Below are 22,478 nucleotides of genomic sequence, written 5' to 3'. Positions count from 1 at the left end.
CAGTGATGTGCAAAAAATCCTAAGATCGCCGTTCTGAGTTTCTCTATAAAGCTGCTGATTGTTTTCTTGCATAAAATTGAAAACACATTAAAGCCGTATGCAAATATTTATATTAGATGAGCCATTTTATCAGATGGGCTATCAGCACATGGGCAAACCTCATGCATACGTGCATAACTGTTAGACCTGACAGCCTTAGGGTTGTCACCCCTAACTTTTTGCCTGACTCCCTCCACTTTTTGGATACTGTTTTTGCTGGGTTTAAGACTCTGCACACTAACCAGTGCTAAGGCACATATGCTATCTCCCTTTAAACATGATAACATTGGATCATACCCAATTGGATTATTTAGTTTACTTATACGTCCCTAATAAAGTGCAGTATATGTGCCCAGGGCTTGTAGATTAAATGCTACCAGTGGGCCTGCAGCACTGATTGAGCCACCCACGTAAGTAGCTCCTTAACCATGTCTCAGGCCTGCCATTGCAAGGCCTGTGTGTGCAGTTCCACTGCAAATTCGACTTGGCATTTAAAAGTACGTGCCAAGCCTAAAACTCCCCTTTTTATCATTACAGGACACCCCTAAGGTAAGCCCTATGTAATCCATAGGGCAGGGTGCTGTGTAGGCAAAAGGCAGGACATGTACCTGTGTAGTTTACATGTCCTGGTAGTGTAAAACCCCTAAATTTGTTTTTACACTGCTGTGAGGCCTGCTCCCTTCGTAGGCTAACATTGGGGCTACCCTCTTATACTGTTTGAGTGGTAGCTGGTGACCTGAAAGGTGTAGGAAGGTCATATTTAGTATGCCCAGAATGGTAATACAAAATCCTGCTGACTGGTGAAGTTGGATTATTATTACCATTTTAGAAATGCCACTTTTAGAAAGTGAGCTTTTCTTTGCACTTAAATCCTGCTGTGCCTTACAATCCACGTCTGGCTAGGTTCAGTTGATAGCTCCCTTGTGCATTCACTCAGACAACCCCCAAACACAGGATGCTCAACCTCACTTGCATACATCTGCATTTTGAATGGGTCTTCCTGGGCTGGGAGGGTGGAGGGCCTGACACTTACATGTCAAAGGACAGTAGCCTAGTCTCACACAAAGGACTGCCACACACCCTACTGGGACCCTGGCAGACAGGATTGAACTGAAAGGGGACCTTGTGCACTTCTAAGCCACTCTTTGAAGTCTCCCCCACTTCAAAGGCACATTTGGGTATTTAAACAGGGCCTCTGCCCCTACCAACTCAGACACTTCCTGGAGAAGAGAACCTGAACTAGAACCTGCAACCTGACAAGAAGAACTGCCTGGCTGCCCAAAGAACTCACCTGACTGCTTTCTGTGAAGTACTGATGCCTTGATGTTGCCCTGCTGCCTTGATGCTCTCTGGCTTTGCTGAGAAGTGGTCTCCAAGGGCTTGAATAGAGCTTGCCTCCTGTTCCCTGAAGTCTCAGGACGGAAAAGACTTCATTCATGCAAGAAGAACTCCCTGTGCGGCAAAAACCGACGCACAGCCTGCCAGAAACGATGCACAGCCTGCATCGCGGTGAAAGATTCATCGCACGCCAAACCAGAACGACGCAGCCCGACTTCGCAATGAGAAGATCGATGCAGCACCATCATAGCGACCGGAAATTAAACGCATGGCCCACTGGATCGACGCGCAGCCGAGCCAGAATGACGCAGCGCCTCCCGTGCGGTAGAAATTTCCAAGCAACGCCCACCGATCAACGCAGCTCCTGTGACTTCGACCTGTCATCGCCGGATTTCAACGCATCATCCCCCGGGTGTCCGAAAAACCCCGCAACCTGAAGAGGATCCAGGACCGAGCTCCAGAAATCAATGCAATGGCGTCCTTGGGTGGAAAATTAATGATGCATCGCCATGTGTGGCCCGTGAAATCAACGCACACCTCCCTGTTTTCCACACATCTCCTCCTCTGCGGTTCTTTGTGGAGATTTTGAACGCAAACCAGGTACCTTGTGCTTGCAAGAGACATTTATTGCTTTCAAGAGACTAAAGACACTTTATATCATTTTTACATTGATAGTCCAAAATATACTTATTGCATTTTAATCGTTTTGACCTGCATTTATTCAGATAAATATTATTTATTTTTCTAAACACTGTGTGGTGTATTTTTGTGGTGCTCTACTGTGTTATTGCATGATTTATTGCGCAAATACTTTACACATTGCCTTCTAAGTTAAGCCTGACTGCTCAGTGCCATGCTACCAGAGGGTGGGCATGGGATAATTTGGATTGTGTGTGAGTTACCCTGACTAGAGTGAGGGTCCTTGCATGGACAGGAGGTAACCTGACTGCCAACCAAAGACCCCATTTCTAACAATAACCAAAACTCAATTCCAAGCCCTGTAAAGCAGCTAACGCTAATTACGAAGAACGGGCACACCGAGGGCACTCTTGCAGCTGCATTGTTACTCCCCAAATTTGCAGTAGCGGCCATTTAGTTGCCAGAGCACGCCACAGACGGCACCAAGCAGGCTCCAGATCGTTGAAAATAATTTAGACCTCCTTTTATCTAGTGGAGCTTTTCTTTCACATTGCCTCGTGTTTTGCAGTGGACAATCCAGAGATAATAGCTGGCTAGCATTTTACTGCATCTCATTTTATGGCATGTGATAAGATCACATGGTAAAACTCACATATGGTTATATTGCTAATGGTCCTAACTCATGCAGTAAAACCACCTTTGGATTCAGAATAGACTGATACAATTTTAACTGCCATTTCAGCTCGACCAATGTGGTAACCGAATGGATCAGAGCAGGGATATAAGTGTCTGAGCTAACTCAAGAGAGTTATGTTTTATTGATCTCATTTTTGAACTGCCATGTCTAAAACACCAGACCTACTTCAAAGTATTTCTTTATACCTTCTGCAGGGCTCCCGCTGGTGCTGTTCGAGTTCATTGATCCTGTTTGAAAACCAACAGCCAGAAAACAAGGCTCCAGGGAACTTTGTTTTTAAGAACCAAAAATGAGAAGAACAGACTAGGAGAAACACAGTGCAGAGGTCGGCAGCTGCACATTTTGCTGTTGCCTTCTGAGTGCCTTCTGCTGTCTGGAGCACTTTCCTTAGCTCAAGGGCTCAGGTTTCACCAATCAAACATGCTCTGGAGATTGTCTTTGGCTTGGTAACCTTTGCATGATCTGAGCTCCATGTTATCTTCAGGTTCTCATGGTAACTATTTTCCACAAGACTAACAACTTTGTTTTTGTGTTAATTGGTAAAGCTGTTCCAGTTTTAAAGAAGCTACTTAAGCCTGCAACAACATCTAATGTTTAAAAGAACTTCATTGGCTTCCGGTAAAAGGAAGGGTAGTCTTTACGGCTGTTTGTGTAACCCATAAGACCTTGTATGGTACTACATCCACCAGCTTGGTTGGAAAAATAAGGTGGTATCAACATCAGAGAAAACGTAGGTCTTCTGCTGTATCATCTGTTGTAGTTCCCAGGATAAGTCTCACTTCTTGGGATGGTCACAGTTTTGTGCATACCACCTGTTTTCTGCGGAACAGAATGCCAACATTCCTAAAAACGCAATCCAAGTTTGTCATTTTTCGCAAGCAACTGAAAACCTGGTTGTTTCCTGCTTAATTCAGGGGCATGCCCCCCTGCTGTTTCTTCTCAGAGGCCGTCCTCGGATTTCTATCGTCAAGACACCTAGGGGTATTACTGTGTTTAATAAATTAAATCGCAAAGTCATCAATTGGGAGTACGTGGTCAGATTTGCCCAAAAACCAAATGTGCAGTAGGTGCATTTGCTAATAAAATTTGAATATATTACCTCTTTTTACAGAATTAAAACTTGCGTTCCATTAGTGCACTTGTCTATAGGCTTAGCATCTAAGCTAAACTGACCTTCTCAAGTTTAGCTTAAAGGGGTAAGTAGTTCACTTAGCTATGGTAGGCGGACCGCCAACCAGCTGCAGTGCCAAAGTCCCAGCTTCTGCCAGCTCAGTGCACATCTGCCCAATGTATCTAGAGCTCCCTGCCGAAAGTACAGGGCATTTTTGCCAGAACTAGATCAGAGAACCTTTGGCAAAAGTGCAGACATATTGTCTGCCACTTCATGGTGGTCCCTTAGAATTGTTATTATTTCGCACAACACTCCAGCAAATAGAGCGCATCCTTCTGTGAAACAAAATAGCAATAGCCAAGAATTTTGGGAGTTTTCCCGAGGACGTGATGATTTTCCCTAAATGGGACAGTCATGACTTCCTTGGTGGATGCAGGTAGGAAAAATAAGCATCACAGTCTTTGAGCTGAATAGGGAGGGACTTTAATATGTTCTAATGTCTTCACCCAGTGGCTTTAGGAAGGGGCATAGCTTTTTCAGTAAGATTGAGGGAGTGTGAGCTTCAGATTTCCCAACAATCATGCCAGCATATTTTGTTAAAATACATTATGAGAAGCAGACCACGAGAGCAAGGCTTAAGAGAAAGTAGAATGAGAGAGGAGTGCGTATTGTTAGAGGTATTTAAAACACAATTGTTTTTAAACTAATCAAGTTGCAAGGCAGAGACAAGAGAGAACAAGCATTTGCAATGCAACAGGTCTTGCATTTCTCCGAGTTAGAGCTATTAGCAGTTGTAAACTCCCAACCAGATTTTTCTTGCCACATTGAATGGAAAACAAGAGCGCGATCGCGCTGCTACAGTTCACTCGTAGTGAAACCTATCGGCAAAAGTGCAATTACCTACGTAACCGGCAAAAGTGAAATTAACTATGTAATAGGGTCGATGTTATGCAAAGCACTCGACTTCTGCCAAGCGAGATAGCGCTGCGAACAAAAGATAAAAAGTAGTCCACAAACCTGACAGGAAACAGCGAGCAGCGCACGTTTTCAGTACTTGGTCGCTGCGCTCGAGGAGGGCTAACCACTGGAAAAGGCATGACGTATGCGTGTCTTCCACTAATGAAAGCAAGCAGATTTTAACAGGCAAGCCCACGAACCAACAATGAAAGACACTGACTTGACTTGAACAGGGCTCCGAGCCCTTTTCTAACTGCTAAAGTGCCTCGCAAGCGAAACGCATGTGCGAGCGCATGCAACGCAGGCTCGACCCTAAAAAGTGTGGCTGTTTTTGTTTGTGTGTGCATCTAAACATGCAGGGTGAAATCCGACACACACCTCACCATAATCAACTGAAAGCACCTGTGCACAACTATTTACTATAGACTACTTTTTTTAGGTGGTTGTAACACCCCAAACCCTTCCCCTCCTTTAAAGCTATGCTCTAGGCTATGGGTGTGTCACAGCACAGCCAGTGGCTAAAGCTCTACAGTAAGGAATCCAGTAGTTCCCCTCACTCTACATGAGGCACAAGATACAGTGTGTGGTGAAACTGAACATTCTCCAATTTACACCAGGTGTCCCAAGTCACAACATTCTAATTGAAGTGCTTTATTCGAATTATTGTGTACATCTGTGTGAGAACTTTTAGTTTACACAACAGTTGCTCCAAATCAGAAAAGGTCTAATCAGAAAATATGTGTATATGGAATTACTAAGTGGGATGTGAATTTGAAACAACCATTGACAAAGCCAACAGGTCTTCCCTTATTAGTCTATGCAGCATCTGTAGAAAGCAAAATGCATTTTGTCAATATTTTGTATTATATGCACAAAATAAAAAAGGAAGGCACACTGGCATGATCCCATTGTTCCCTTCTTACACATTCATGCCCCTACTGAAGCAGAGAGGAAGCAGTACATGAGGGAGAGAGTAACATGGGGTGGGAATAAGCACATTAGGTATAGAGAGTGCAGCACACAAGGGAGAGAGCAACTAGGAGCTTGGCTATTTGACCGGAGGACGCACACAAGGGGGAGTGCGAGAAAACACACAAACTCTCATAGTGTGCTATACTAAAAAGAAAAATAGTAGTTCCTTAAAAGGGAGCAATTTAAGGATACAAGTCTACCAATCAAAAGAATTGTAAGGGGGTTATGATCAAAGGGCACACCAAGCACAAGAAGAGGAAAGCAAGTCATCGAATAATCAAGCAAATGAGAGTGACAATAAAGCTAACCAATGATAAGGAATGGGAGGGATGTCAGCCCGGTGTAGGCTCTTGGTAAGCCTACAAAATGACTAAAACAATCAAATTATAGATCATTGCCTCAATATAGGAGGTTAACCCTCTATGCCAGGCTCCTTATATCCCACGTCACTATTTCCCAAACTTCTTCCACAAACGCAAACGAGCAGTGTGTCAGCTAGGTATTCCAATTCTTTTACCCTATTTTATTCTCCAGCTTTATATTTGGAAAGTGCTAACTGGGAAGTGCTGATGTGTGACATTTGCACATAACAATGTCTTTGTTTTCATTGCAGTCTCCTCTTTGCGGGTGATGCGTTTTATTAGCAAATAACTTACATATGTCAACGACATAATGACGAAGACAACGTGGGTCATTCCATAATGTTTTTGAAACTTGATTCAAGAAAGAAGCTTAGGTCCAGATGTACGACTATTTGTTTTGTAACTCGCAATTAGCGATTTCTTTGCTAATTGAAAATTGAGAAGTCGCAAAACAAAATGTACAACAGCGTCTGAGACACTGTTAGCAATTCCCAGATGGGTCGCAAGGGACCTGCCTCATTAATATCCATAAGGTGGGTCACAATTTGCGACCTATTTGGGAATGGCTGCACTCACAGGGATGGTGGCCTGCTGGGGTCAGCAGACCACCATGTCTGTGAGTACTTTTTAAATATAGCAGGTTTTATTTTTTTTAATACGGCCTGTTTTCCTTAAGGGAAAACAGGATTAATTTCAAAAATAAAAATTAAACGTTTCAGTTTAATTGTTTCAGAGTAGGCAGTGGTCCGTGGGAGCACTGCCTGCTCTGAAAAAATGTTTGCACCCCCATTCACAAAGGGGAAGGGATCCCTTCCCATTTGCAAATTGGTTAACACCAATTTAAAATTGGTGTCAACCGCGATTGTCACAGTCACAAAACAATCCTACATCCCCCCCCAGTGAGTCGCAATTAGGAAGGGTCGCCCTCGGGATGCCCTGTCCTAATTGTGAGTCGCAAACCCTGTTTTGTGAGTTGGTAATTGCATACTGACTCGCAAAATAAGTATTTGTACATAGAGAAACACTTTTTTTTGGTTGCAAATGAACCTATTCGCGAGCAACAAAAAGCCACATACATTTGGCCCTTAGGGCCTCATAACGAACCTGGCAGTCACAAGACTGCCTGGTAACGGATGGCGGTCGGACTGTCGCCAAATGACGCAGTCCGAGTGCCATATTTCAACCTTGGCGGTTGGGCTGCCAGGGGACCGCTAGCTCCGCCAGGATCAGAGATCCCCACGGTCTGGAGGAGGTGGCGGTCCTAATCCACCATGGCAGCGCTGCAGGCAGTGCTGCCCTGGGGATTACAATCCCTTTCCCCGCCAGCGGTTTCATGGCGGTACCACCCCCATGACACTTCTGGCAGAGACAGGTGCGTGGGTACCTAGGGGGGCCACTGCACTGCCCCTGCACTGCCCATGCGCAGGGATAGTGCATGGGCCCACCTGGCCAGCACCATCGCAATGTTCACTGTCCCACTGACCTAGGGGAAACTCTTAATGGGTCTGGCGAGGAGGTAGCCAGTGTGTGGGCAACCTCCACCATCAGAAGTTCGGGGGACGGTAAAAACTGTCTGCCAAACTCCTTATCAGGACCTAAGTGTTTACAATTAGAATAAAAGGTAGAGTGCTCAATGAGTATTTGCAGGTTAAAGATTAACTGGAACATTTTGATCCAAATTCACAGACATCTTTTGAAAAAGTGAAACTCTACTCCTGTAGGTTTGCTCATGCATTTGGTGGACATTTTCAGCTTTTTGAAGATTTACAAAAGTCATCTGACCTATTTAGCAAAATCTGCAAATCTTATGAAATTTCTTGAGAGCTCTTCCTAAATAATACTTTCTAAATGAAATTGCCTATTAGGGAGATAATCTGAATGAGAGGCGTACTGGAGATGTGCTTGATATGTGACATTGTTTTCTTTTTTCCTACAAAGAGAAAATGGCTTTCCCTCTCTTCACAATGTGATAAGATATGGCAGTGTTGTGTTTCTTTTCCACACTGAAAAGAACACTCACATCTATTCTTGAAGTTTTTGAGATGCTCCTAAAGTCAAATTCAAAAATTCAAATTCAAATTCAAATAGGCTTTATTCGATTCTTTGATAAAATCATAAAAGATATACAAATTGAATAACAAATAAAACAAAATTAAAAACCCATAGAAAGACATAATACTTTGATATGTACAATGGTGCCATAATAAACCAGTTCATACCGGATCACATTTAGCCTAATGCAACAAGATCATTACAGACGGATAACAATTTCCTCTGATTTAACACATATGGTAAATTCATAGACATGATACAGCAAATCAAGGTCTAGGGTAGGTACTGTAGGAACATGTATGCTCAATGATATTGTACATGTTTACGCAGGCAGGGTACTAGAATTCTCTGTCTCAATCCTTTATAAAATTGACAAAATAAAACTGTGTGCATGCTAGTTGGAGCTGATATGTTGTCACAGGGGCATTTGGTAAGTGTTTTAAACCAATCATTGACATTAGGAAAGGTAATCAACTGGTGAAATATATCCAGCCTAAATATGGTTAAAAGAACTCTGTGTCTTGGGTTCAGTACAAATTTGACAGAAGGCTGAATCTGATAAGTAATCAATATCCTCTGATTTTTTAGAACACTAGGTTTTATCAGCTCTGTGGTCAATCTGAGATCGTCAAACAAGGAGAGGCAGGTCTCTTTCAGATTGTTCCTACTAGTCAACATCATGGTCTCAGGGGAGTTAAAGTACTCAGGGTGTTCCAGGTCCGAGCACAGGTTTTTGACATAATTCAACCAAGTGGTTTGTAAATAGAAGGTTGAATTAAGACAATCTCTAATGATATCACAGTTGAGAGTGGTGGCATCCGAGGTCCATACTTTAGGCCAAAGAAGGATTGGCTGGGATAAAAGGAAACACCCAGTTCTGAATGGCAAATTACCAGTGAGCTGCTTTGAGCAACAGACAATAGCTTCCAAAGATTTTTTTTTCACCACTTGTAGAGGTTGGCAGTCAGAATAACTCCACATCCCAGCCCATATACAAAGGATGACAGTCACTTCGCTCAATAAATGGTTAACATTTCCCTAAGTGTCTTCCTCCCTAGTTTATTCACCAAGTTTGAGAGTCTAGTAATGGCCTTCATAAAGTGTTGCTTTCTGCTGGAAATCGCCGGTTCCCAAGTTCCAGCTTTGTTGAACAAGATACCCAGATATGAAAAGGTGGTAGTGAAGTTAAGTTTAGTGCCCCCAATCATAATGTCCGGGCATTTAACATGCCTCCTGGAACAATTCATAATAAACATTTTCCCTATGTTGTCTAAGAACCCTACTTTCTCCATGTAAGCTACAAAGCAAAATAAAATCCTCTGGAAGGCCAAGGGGAGCGTGCCATTAAGATTACATTGTACACGTACAAGAAAGTCGGAATCAGACGATGACCGATTTGGGGGAAGTCCATGCAGTTCTTTGATAGAACTTTACCTAGATTGTTAATGTATAAGGTAAACAGGAAAGGAGTGAGTATGCCCCCCTGTCTAACACCCCTCTCCACCCCAAATGAGTTAGTACATTCATCCCCATTCCATATTGGACCCTAGCCCTACTCTGTGGACTCACCTCCCTCAAAATACTGAATAATGGGCGAGTCCACACCAACCTTCATCATAATTGTACACAATTTATCATGCAAGACACAATCAAATGCGCTGGATAAATTGACAAAAGCTAAAAATAAACTGATCCCCTTAATATAGGGCTCAAATTGAGTCCTTGTTCAATTGTCCCAAGCCCACTGTGGGAGCCATATTGTAAGTCTGAAAGAATCCCATGATTTACAGCCTAATCTTCTAATCTGTCACCAAAATAATATAGCCAGCTACTTTCACCAGGGAATCAAGCAATGAGATTGGGCGGTACCAGGATGGTGAAGAGCAATCTCCCTTCTTGAAGATTGGAACAATAAGGGACTCTGAACATGTACTCAGGAAACGAACAGTACAAGATGCTCCCAGAACTTGAGTGAACAGGGGCCCCAGAGTGGACCTAGAGCCTTCCCTCTTTACTAGCCATGAGAGCTCGATTAACCTCCTCCAAAGAAAATGTAAGAGTGGAAAGGCTGCTAGGAAGTTCTGTTGTAGCAGCAGCATTGGAAGAGAATAATTTTTCTGCTGAATTATTATTTTGGTTTGAATAGATGTTGGGAAAATGGTTCACCCACTCAAGATCTGCTATGGCAACCTCCAAACTAGGGGTGGACTAATTTCTCAGAAAGGGGCAATTAATCACAGTCCAGAAGGCTGCATCATAATTTCAAATAGCTTCAAGTAGGGCCTCCCATACTTCATCCTTAAGGGCTAGTTTCCTCACCTTAAGGGCTAGTTTCTTCACCTTAAGGGCAGACTTCTACTCACGCCTCCTGGCCTGCATTTCCTGTGGACATCTGGGAGTTTTATGTAGGGCTTCTTTAAGGCATTTGTGGGCCATGGTACAGGTTGAATCAAACCACCCTTGTCGAGCCCGAAGAGGGTGTTGCCTCCAAGCAGATGTCCTTCCTTGATCGCCTTTGTAACATGCATGTCAATTCACTAGAATGCCAGGTGAAGCTGAAGTGACATCACACGCCCTTTGACCTTCACTTTGACTCATACACACATGCTTACACACACACGCTCACATAAACACAGTCTCACCCACAAGCACGCACACAACAAACATTTAAAAAGCATTTTTAACACTTACCTCAGCTGCAAGGGAAGGTCATATTCCTGCTAACTGAACTCAGTTTTATTCACTAATAGTGGATATATATATATATCCAAATTTCCTCTTGATTATACGAAAGCCGGGACACCTCCAAAATGTTGACGATATAAATTAAATTTTATTAGGAAGAAAAAACTCCCCTTGAAAATTTCAATTTTGTTTTAAACGTATACTTTGTTAGGTTCAGTTGCTGTGTTGAAAGTTTCGGGGTGATCCGTCAAGTGGGGGCAGAGAAAAAGGGGAGGTCCTAAAACACTTTTTCACCATTTTTATGTCAATGGGATGTTTCAAATTTTTGAACATGACTACAGCTCGAACCACTGGAATTACACCAAATTCGGCAGAAAGCTAGCTCTTGGTATAGAAATCATGATTTTTGTGATTTGGTGAAATCACTTCAGTAGTTTTGGAGAATACAATTAGAGTTTTAAAAATATAGATATATAGGGACACGGATTCTCCACGGATCCAGCTCTCCCCGTGCTGATATCTGATTGGCTGCCAACACTTAAACCAGGAAGTGTTGTCAGCTATCTTGGGACTCGGCTTCAGCCGAGTTCCAGAAAAAAAGTGTAAAAAAAAAGAAAGAAAAGGGACCAGGGTAGGAACTCTCTGACCCCTTAGCTCTGGTGCTGGAGCCCCGCCAGAGCTAAAAAGGTTTATTTAAAAAAAAGAGAAATGTTTGGAAAAATCTGTGGATCTGGATAGGGGGATTTTTCCAACATATTGAAAAGAAAATAGGTGATTTCCTACCCTTTTCTTTTACTGAAGTCCCTTGGTGGGTCAGCTCCCATGGGCATGCCAAAAATAAGAAGGGGGCGCACAGGGCCCCCCTCCTGGACTTACAGAAGCCTCGGGGATGGCCACCTTCCTGTGGCAGTTATTAGACTGCATGGGGGGGGCTCCCCGTGCCCTGGGAATCACCACCTCCACATGGCAAAATGCTTTTGTTAATGTACGGGGGTAATATCTGCGGTAATTAGCAGTGCGTGGCAAGGGCGCATGTTATAGTTACCTTAGGGTGCGGGCTATGGTTACTAACTATAACGTCCATATAACCTTTGGTTTTTTTAAGTGAATTTCTATGTTTTTTTTTATCCTATTTCCTAACTATAACCTCCCTCTAGCCTTTGTTTTTTTCAGTGAATTTCTATATTTTTTTTAACATGAAGTAATTTGAATTACTATACATGAATCAAACCACTGCTGCACCCTGCGAGGCGGGGGTTGGCTGCAAGGCCTGGCCTGTCATAGGTACTGCTGGACCATGAAAGTTTCTATACCCATCAAAATGTACAGGATCTATGGTCCAGGTTTCCTGTAAGCATAGAATCTGGAAATGAGCAACGAAATCAATCTACAACGTTAACCTTCTAGCGTAATTCTGCCACATTCCAGAAAAGTAATCTGCAGGTTGAAGTTGGAGTACTTTCCTCAAGGCATATATTAGGGATAAGACAATCAGACCACTTATCGGCGGGTACAAGCAGGGGGGAACTTGACCTATCAGGAGACACTACTGGTGTTAATGCGGGTAAACGCGATGCCCCTCCATTCACATCGTCATTACTACCGGGAGTGTAAACCAAGTTATGAATGGTGGGAAATGGGATCTGACTGATGAATTGATAAATGAGATAATAGATACCCTCCATACGTTGTGGCACTGTCATGTCTAGCAGTAGCAGTTTGATATACTTTTAGCAGTCAGTCAACCCTATCTAGCAATGCTAATCTTTTAAAGCGATTATGTGTTGGGATGGCAAAATGTGAGGGAGTGGAATAGGCAAGGGAAGAGGGTGGATTAACATGGGTATTATGTATACCAGTGGATAAATGTGGTTGATATAAAAAGTAGAGCGGGAGAACTGATATTTGATGTGGTACATTATGGAAGAACTAGATCTATTCAAGATAGAATGCAAAAGTCTAGAAGATTTAAAGTGAGAACACTACAATTGCCCAGTAACTTTTCTTGGTGCTTTACCCACCCTTTGCACCTTTCTTGCCATTTTGAAATCATCAAACAATGCCCCGGTCAGGCCAGTTTTATTGCCCAACCAGTTTAGGGACTTGTTTTTTTGCAATGATTCCCAGCTAGAATGAGTACATTAGCCAGAATTACAACAGATGGTGTTGCTTCGGGGGTTAAGTCCAACACAACACTTGTTCTTTCCACCACTCCCTGAGTTGTCTCACGCTTTAAAAATGGCATGGCCAGTAGGTTGACATAAATGGCTGGGATTAGATGAACGTTGGTTGTCTTTGACCATAGCCAAGGATAAAGTGTCACTGCTATGTTGCCGATTGTGTGCTGTATAACACTGAGGCTGGCATTGGATTGCATTATGGGACAAGTGACCACAGGATGTAAGGAGACAGTGGTAGTCACAGAGGGCAGAAATCCAGTGCTAGACAAAGAATGTGCAATTATAGGGGAATCGTGAGATTTCAGCAAATCCAGACCGCTCAAAGTGATATTCTCAACCTGGGTTAGTCTGGTGACAATGGCATCCAAACAGGCCTTGACCGAGGATTCCAACGCTTGAAACATAGTGCACAATCTTTTGAGTGCTCCCAAAGTTGGCCTGGGGTTTGTTGCTCTAGGTTTATTAGGAATTAGTATGCAAGATCTTGCAGGCACCTTAGATTTACAAGAAGCCACATCCCCCCTTGATTGATTACTCTTCGTTACACATGAAGAAGGTTCCGGCATTCATTAGGGGTGGTCGTAATCTAGAGTCAAGTGGGTCAGATTGGGATATATGAGCTGACTTGATATGTGAAGATAATGTGCAGGCATTTGCCCCTTCTGCAACTGCGGTCCCTGGAGATATTGCAGGGTCATTGCATGCAGTGTTTAATTTGTAAATAAAAAACGTGGCGGTGCCCAAAGCCCTCCTCTTAAACACGCTGCTGCTCCAATTAAATGTGCAAACAGGGAATACTTAGGCAGCGTAATCCTGAAGCCATCTCGGGCCTCTTCAATCCATTTAAAGCCAGTTCTTGCCACTTCACTCACTCTTGCAGCCTTCTGCCTTCTCCCATTGTGACGATTTTTTGTTTTTTTTCCTCCACCATCTTTCCCAGATGTGTATTTTGCTCAAAGTAAATGCCATAGGCAAAAAATAAGTGCCGGACCTCAAAATAAGTGCCGTAGGGTGACCACCTGGCATTGAGGCAAAATCTGGACAGGACTGTAAAATATTCAGGACAATGGGTCAAAATTCAGGACAAAAATTCAAGAACAAACACCAGTGTTACAGACACACGCGAGAGGCCATGCCTCACCATGTTGTCAGTGCATTCATTTACTCTTTTTTAACACAGCACTACTTATTCACTGTGGTCTTTTTGTGATTGCCTCCTGGTATGCTACATTCAGGTGTCATATTATGTCCTTGTTCAGTAGTAAATTAATGCCCTTCAGTACTGCGGCAAGGCCATCACCCATACCCAAATCTACCCAATCTTTCTTGAAGAGAAAGTAACAGCAACATTTTGATTATGTTTCTGAACATTGTAAGACCCCTGGCAAACAGGTTGGGAAACATTAAGGTAATTAACCTTATGCTAATTTAAACAAATTGAACAAAAACATCTTGGTTGTACCAACCGCCCATGGACTTTCAACATAAAAAAAAATTTAAGAGGTAGGGCAGATGGTGTGGGCAACAGTCTCACACCTAATGTCAGGATGAGAGGTACCCACAACTTGTCTGTAGTCTCAGAGCACTAGAGTGTATGTCTGTGACTCTACATTTATCTCAGAAATGGGAGCCCAGACTACCAATCAAAGATAATAAAAGAGGAGGATAAAATTGAGATCAAATGGGAGATCCACGGCAAGTGATTCAAAGGGTTGTTCCTAAGAACTGGATAAATAAGGAAGAGAAGAACAAGGTGGGACAATTCCTAAAATCAGACAAGATGGGTCCACCAAGACTATCGGAAGGTATTGGGTACCTGGTGAGTTGTCTCTGCAAACAGGAGAGAAACAGAAGCGGCTCTGTCAAGTGGTTGAACAAGCAACCACCATCCACCTTGGCAAAGTCTTCTGGTGCAATGGTCTGCTGTTCGTGCTTGTGAAGGGTGAGCAGAGGCCAGACCCCTTGCAAGGTTGTGCAAGGCAATTGCCCGCTTTGTCTATGTCTTTAAATGGTTTTGAAATTGAGCAAAAGCCAAACTAGTGATCTGGGTTATCCATAAGTGTCAAGTACACATACAATCTTCAAAATATTTGGGATGTAAATTGCACAAACAAAATGTAAACATTTTAAAATGTAATAAGTGTTTCTTTAACATATGACACTGTTTTCCCCCTTTTATACAATTAGATCTCAGATTGAACTGGGAACCAGTTACCTTTTGATACCTAGTGATTAATATCTACCATTCTCCCACTGATTTCCAGGATGGAAATCTCGGCAGAGCGTCACGGTCCCTCCAAGCCCAGTTTGCTTTTTGGTCTTCTCTTCTGCTTTCTGTAGAGGGCCACATGGAACTAGAGAAGATGGTGTGCTACCCCAATGACGGTATTATTTTGCAAACCTTCCCCTGCTCGTCCTTCATTCCTTCTTCAGACATGTCACATATCTGATTTGGTCACAGCAGCGCCGTCGGGTAGCTCTTTCCACTCTAAAGCTACTGGTGGATTAGGTCTTCTGGACTTAGAATTCTATTATTCAGCTGCACAGGTCCAATGGGTGGCTCGCAGGCTTTCTGCCCACCTCCCTGCATGAGATGGGATTTACCAGTAAAGACTTTTAAGGAAGGCTTACTGCGCTGCTCATTGTTTCCTACTGACCATTCTACGGATCACCATTCAGGGTTATCATGCACAGCTTTCTCTTGCCTTGCTAGAACCTGTAAACTCACTGACACAAAGAAACCCTGTGCTCCTGCACTACCTTTGCTAAAGCTTCCCACTCACACAGGACGGCTGTGCTCAGAGCAAGCCCATCAGTGGCATGCTATAGGTATCTTAAAATTGGGGGATTTGTTTCTGGACGGCAAGCTACTAAATTTCAAAACCCTTGTGGCAGACTACCATCTTCGCCCCGGTCAACTCCTTACTTACAACCACCTTAAATAATAAATAAATGCCCTATTTCATGTCTGCCACCTAGCACTAGTGTGCCAGAAGCTCTACACCATAGGAACTGGTGGCAAACTCATAGAATGGGTGTACAGACCTTTCCTGCAACATGGAAACCACTCCAGGTCTTCTCGTCGTACTACCTGGGCGATTGATTTGGCCAAACCTCTGCAAGATAGAGACTGGACTAAAATACTGGACTTTCCCCACAAAGTATCCCACCGCTATCACTTTAAGTGCATTCATAGTGCTTCCTTGTGAATTAATGCCACACATTGCTTGCCATTGACCTTGTGGTTTGTAACTCACATTTTGTTGCTTTCAATTTGCTGGCTTTATTTGTTTTAGGCTATGCAGCTTGAGTTCGTCCCTTCCCTTGTCAAAACCTTATTTATTGTATCCTTCCGAGTGCTCCCTTGATGTAAACAGGCCTGTAAATCTTGTTCTTATCTCATCACATTTGCTGTGCATTCAAAGAACAAAGTCAAATGTCACGATCTGTATTCAATGGGAACTTAGTGTTTACTTTTCATTCTCTGACTTCAAAGTGAGAGGATTTATGCAACAATCTTGCTGGATACTGGGGTTGGGAAAGAGTTTTTTCTGTCACAGGACAACATCTAAATAAACTTCTGAATATATCAGAATTAGGAGTACAAATGAAGCATATTTTTAATTCTGAACTGTACTGGAAACAAATACCTTTATATGATTAAAACAAATCATTGCATTAAGTGATGCAATTGTCACACATCATCGTCTGTGCACAGTATAGTTTGGTTTGAAAAACTGTATATTTTTGCAAGTGTAATGGTCATTTCAATCAAAAATGTGTTGTCTGTAATGGCAGTGTGTTACCACACCATGCATACTCCATTCTACTCTGCTCTGCACCACTCCACACCACTGCACCCTACTCTGTATCACTCTACTTTACACCACTCCATGCCACTGCACTGGAGTCTTCTCCATTCTGAACCACTCCACATTATGCCACTGCACTCTATGCTATTTCACACTATGCCTCTCTATTCTACTCTGTACCACTCTACACTATACCAATGCACTTTACGCCTCTCTACACCACGGCGCTCTCTTCCTATACACGCTATACCACTCCAGTATTGGCAACACCAATCTAGTCCGCACAAATCCACTCTATGCCACTCTGCAACACTGCACTGTACGCCACTGCACTCTAAGCTAATACACTCTATGCTAGCGCACTTTACTCTGTAACATTCAACTCTATGCCCCTGCACTCTACATCAATACACTGTATGTCACTCAAATCTACTCTGCACCTCTGCACTCTACACCACTTTGTTCTATGCCATCACACTCTCTGCCACTCTATGCAACTCCACTCTACCCTGCACCTCTCTACTCTAAGCCACTTCACTCTACTGTGAAACAACCTACTTTATGCCACTGCAATCTGTGCCACTGCACTCTACCCTGCACCTCTCCACTCTATTCAACTGCACTCTACTCTGAAACAATCTATTCTACGCCACTGCACTCTATGCCACTCTGACCACTGCACTCTGGTTCAATGCACTCTATACCACTGCACGCTGACACTCTACTCTTGAACACTGCACTGGTCGCGACTTTACTCTACACCATTCTACTCTGTACTACTACATTCTGCACCAATACACTCTATTCCAATGCACTCTATGCCACTCTACTCTACTCTGCTCTGTGCCACTGCACTCTACAGCAGTGCACTCTAAACAACTGCACTGTATGCCACTGCCCTTTACTCTGCACCACTGTACTCTCAACTGTTCTCTGTACCACTCTACACTACTGCACTAACACTCTACTCTGCAACACTGCACTCTACACCACTGTACTCTGTACTACTGCATTCTATGCCACTGCAGTCTAGGCACTATACTCTACTCTGCACTGCACCACTCTACTCTGCACCATTCTACACCACTGCACTCTATGCCACGAGTCTACTCTGCAATCTATGAAACTGCACCACTCTGCATTCCTGCACTCTCTGCCACTCAATTGTGTGCCACTCTACTCCACTGCACTTTATGCTACGCTACCCCATGCCACTCTATGACACTGCACTCTGTGCCAATGCACTCTAAACAACTGCACTGTACGCCACTGCCCTCTACTCTGCACCACTGTACTCTGTGCCACTGCCTTCTGTGCCACTCTACTCTACATCACGGCACTGACACTCCACTCCACTCTGCAACATTGTACTCTCTGCCACTGTATTGTACACCAATCTACTCTGTACTACTGCATTCTGCGCCACTACACTCTACATCACTCCACTCTACGTGACTGCACTCTACAGCACTATATTGTACTCCGCACTTCACCACTCTACACTACTGCACTCTGCCACATGAGTCTACTCTGCACTCTGTGCCACTGCACCACTCTACACTACTGCACTCTTTGCTACTATATTGTATGACACTCTACTCCTTTGCACTCTACGCCACTTTACTCTGTCCCACGCCACTGCACTCTAAACCACAGCACTTTACGCCACTGCACTCTAAACAACTGAACTGTACTCCACTGCACTGTACTCTGCACCACTGGGCTCTACGCCACTGCTCCTATGCCACTCTTCTCCACTCCACACCACTATGCCACTAACTTTTAGCCATGCTGAACAGCAGCCCATGGGGACCCCTTCCCGTTTGCGAATGATTTACCATCCACTTCAAGTGGATGGTAACTGCTAGTTGATTTGCGACCGCTTTCGCGGACACAAATCAACTCTACATTGCGGTGCGACTCGCAAATAGGAAGGGCACACTCCTTCCTATTTGCGAGTCTGAAACACATTTTGCGAGTCGGAACCGACTTGCAAAATGTGTTTCTGCATCGCGTAAGGGCTTTTGCGCCTCGCAAACGGCGTTTTTCACGGTTTGCGAGGCGCAAAAGCCTTCCTACATCTGGCCCTCAGTGTGTTCAGTGTTTATAAGTTACTAACGCAAAACAGACATGTTGTTTAGACGTCCAAAAAATTTGATTAAAGGCTGTGATCCAAGCCTCCAGAAACAGACAGCAGTTCACACATCAATGTTCTTAACATTTTCCAATCTAAAATCAAAAAGAGCTTTCCATCAAAGTTACATGTTACACGGCTATACACACACACATACACACACACACACTCCCATATATATATATAGATATATATATATATATATATATATATATATATATATATATATATATATATATATAGATAGATATATATATATACTGTATATATAGTGTAAAGAGCTTCCATGCCAATGAAAACAAACGGCCATCGTTATCGAGCTTCACCAAGCTGCACTGCAATCAACAGAAACCATTCATCAAAGTCACTTTGCTCTTAACATCTCGTGAAAAACAGGAAAATAAAAGATATGAATGTGTTTTCCTGTTAAAGAAAACAAAGGGCAAGAAGTGTGCCATAGCTGATATAGAAAACACCGTTGTAGAGAATACATATTTTCAGTCAGTATCACGAAGAATGCTGGCTTTCCTAGCTGCAGGGGGCACCAACTCCTATAGGAAAACCAGCAAAGGTGTACAAAGCTATTACATATCTTTAGAATTATCTTTATTTGTGGAAGAGAAGAAAAGTAAGACAAACATTGTGAGTTTCATTTGCACTGAGCAACAGGTATGCACTGGGGCATCTTTACTGGATAAACACTATGCAATTAGGTACGTAGCTGTCAAATAGAGCTGTTGCTAACAACATAGAGTAGCATCATCACCGGTGGTCCTGATCTACAAGACTGCCCCCCACCCTCCTCTGTTAAAGGCACAACTGGCATGTCCCAGTCAGCCCCGAGGATTGGGACCTCTTCTCTCTACCCCTGCTTTCTAACAGGCAGAATAACCCAGTCGCATTGTCACAGTGGATTGGGCACTGCTTTCAAACCCATGGAACCCCTAAACTCCAAAACTAGCACCGTGAACACAGAGAGTTACTAGTGTTGCTGCAACCTAAAAGAAACAAATAAGACCCATAAATGCAAAGAGTATTCTACAAACCAAATCTGCAACACCTAGAATCGGTACATAACAGTGAATCATAAATTAAAATAAGCATGCTTGCCTAATAGTCTTACATTGTTAATGTGTGCCATTATGACACTATAGTTATGGTTGCCCTGTATTCAAATGGAGAAAGTGCTATTCTTCAAACTAATACATTAAAATAAAAAACAACTAGGTAAAATGATGAATTTTGTCAACTTCTCTCAAATTGTTTGTATTTTGAAAATAAGTTCAAGTCATGTTTAAAAAAACAGAGAATCACATAATTACAGACCTATGCTCAATTTCATATTTTTTAAGTTTGAATTCAGGGGGTGTTCTTTTCCAATTTAGGGGAGTCAGTCCCCGAGTCCTAAAATGGATGCCAAGCATTTTTGTGGATGTGAGGCAGTCAATCAGATCTTTTCTTTTTGATCTGCTGGTCCAACAGTACTACCATGGCCTGATATCTCTAAACATTTTGAGTCTTAATTTCTATAAAACTATTGAAAGGATTTACACCACATCACAAAAAACACATTTTGTGGGTAAAAATCTAGCTTTTTGACAAATTTGGTAAGTTTCTTTCAGCCAGTTTTGCAGCAGGGCTGTTCAATTTTCCTATGGGAAATTGCATGGGCAAAACACATTTTGGGACTCTCCTTTTTCATGACCCTGCTTGACAGATCACCCCGAAACTTTCCAGGAAGGAACTGAGGTGGATGACCCTTTTGTGTTTGGAAAGTTCAGGTGAGATATGTCAAACATCACCAAAGTTATATGTAAGCCACAAATCCATGTTTTCATTTTTTTTTAATAGATAAGTGTTTTGGTACTACAAATTAACAGCTTTGCAGTCAGCGTAAACAAATATCTCTCTTGGCGTTTCCTTACTGGATGAATATACAAATAAAAAACCTCATTAGCTCCACTAAACTCCAATTTCCCATTCCTAAAGAATACATTTAACTGTAGGAAGAAGTTCACTTCAGTGATATTTGACAGGTTACAACTGTAAACATATTCCTCTTTCAAAATAAAGGGACCCTGCAAGCAGGAAGTAGGATTAAAATTAGACAGTTAATTCCTTTTGCAATAATAAAACACTCAAAAATAAGGATACCTGCTTACTCGTCTGGAAATATCCAACCAAGCTATAAAGTAACAGTGCATTGCTACAATTTAACTCATCTCTCCTTTGGAGAAAACATGTCAATGCTTTTTACAGAAGGTACGTATATTACATTAAGTGAGCCAATGCAATAAAGTGGCAGTTCTCACATAACACAATTAATGTGGTTTTCCCAAGAGGAGAGAATGGAGTGCGGAGTACAGGAAGCCTTCAAGTTGTCCTCTGGAAAAATCTGCTCAATACTAAATCCAGCTAGCGCACAGAACTGGGAGAGGAAAATCTACTTTCCCCTTTCAGAGAGCAAAGAGCAAGGAGTGTTCCCAGTAGAAGTGCTGCTGAAGTCCTTCCTTATTTCCGTATGCTCCCTTTAGTCTCTTGCAAGTTGGCGCTGCCCCTAAAATAGCAGTCACAACGCACTACCATTACTTCACACAAGCCTTCTTGGTCTTACCTCCACTTTGGGATCCCCAGAAGACTCTCACTGCCAAAGGGAGATAGTGGTGTGAGGGGGGCTAAAGACAGGCAGCTGGGTGTTGGGGGCATGACCACAGCACATAACACATAAAGGGGGGCAATAAGGGAGATCAAATAGGCGGGAAGTGTCTCTCAGTTGGTTTTCCCAGAGTACGGCGCTGCCAGAATTACCTAGTCCTCAAACTAAAGTTGCGTTTGTCTAGAGACTTGCTCTTGTCTGGGCCTCTTATCAGAAGAAGAGAATAAAGGGTTTTAGCAAGGACATCTCCAAGAACATGTGCAGACTATGACCAGGACTAATATGCTAATCGCTTGTGATGAGTGTTCCTATACCATTCCAGATGCCATGATTCCTCCCATATTGCACATATGCACAAGCAAGAGTAGCAACAACAGTGCAAATCCATGCACTCACATAAACTGGACACTCTGGCAAGATTAGACTAAACAAAACATGCACACGTCCCTTTGCTGAAATCTCAAACACTCATTCAGGCACAAACATTTGAAGTTGTTATTGGATTAGATATTACTTATGTAATCTCTAGTTTCCTAAGGACTACAGCTAAAGGTTTACTGGCCAAGTCACTCTAATACGAAACCCCAATAATTCATATATATACAATCAATGTCAATATGCAGTGACTGCTCTTAAACACGTTTATTACAGTTTACTGGAGAGTAACAAACCAGTTTTAAGAAAAGTCTCAAACCTTGTTGTCTACAAAATATTGGTTGGGTCCCACGAAACATGGCGCCCATCATGCATTCCATTTATCATTGCCACATCCTCTTCGGTTAGCGTGAAACTGAACACCTATGAGAACGTATGTGCGGTGTGTTAGTAAATGTCCACAAAATAC

At 42.8% G+C, this 22,478-nt stretch overlaps 1 protein-coding gene across 2 annotated transcripts in view; it reads right to left on the bottom strand.

Annotated features, from left to right (window-relative positions):
- The window catches only part of LOC138293144 (uncharacterized oxidoreductase ZK1290.5-like), a 546,598-nt gene that overhangs the window by 61,836 nt on the left and 462,284 nt on the right, over positions 1-22,478 (bottom strand). The window contains exon 7 of one of the 2 annotated variants that reach the window (XM_069232184.1): positions 22,329-22,432. The exons of the other annotated variant lie outside the window; for it this stretch is intronic. Within the exon in view, the coding sequence (XP_069088285.1) occupies positions 22,337-22,432 (96 nt within the window). The 3' untranslated portion in view covers positions 22,329-22,336. The remainder of the gene's footprint in view (positions 1-22,328; positions 22,433-22,478) is intronic. 2 annotated transcript variants of the gene reach the window in all.

Source organism: Pleurodeles waltl, chromosome 4_2 (assembly GCF_031143425.1).
Source record: "Pleurodeles waltl isolate 20211129_DDA chromosome 4_2, aPleWal1.hap1.20221129, whole genome shotgun sequence".
Lineage (NCBI taxonomy): Eukaryota > Metazoa > Chordata > Amphibia > Caudata > Salamandridae > Pleurodeles > Pleurodeles waltl.
Note: the sequence above shows the minus strand (reverse complement) of the source record. Positions and strands in the feature narration are given on the sequence as shown.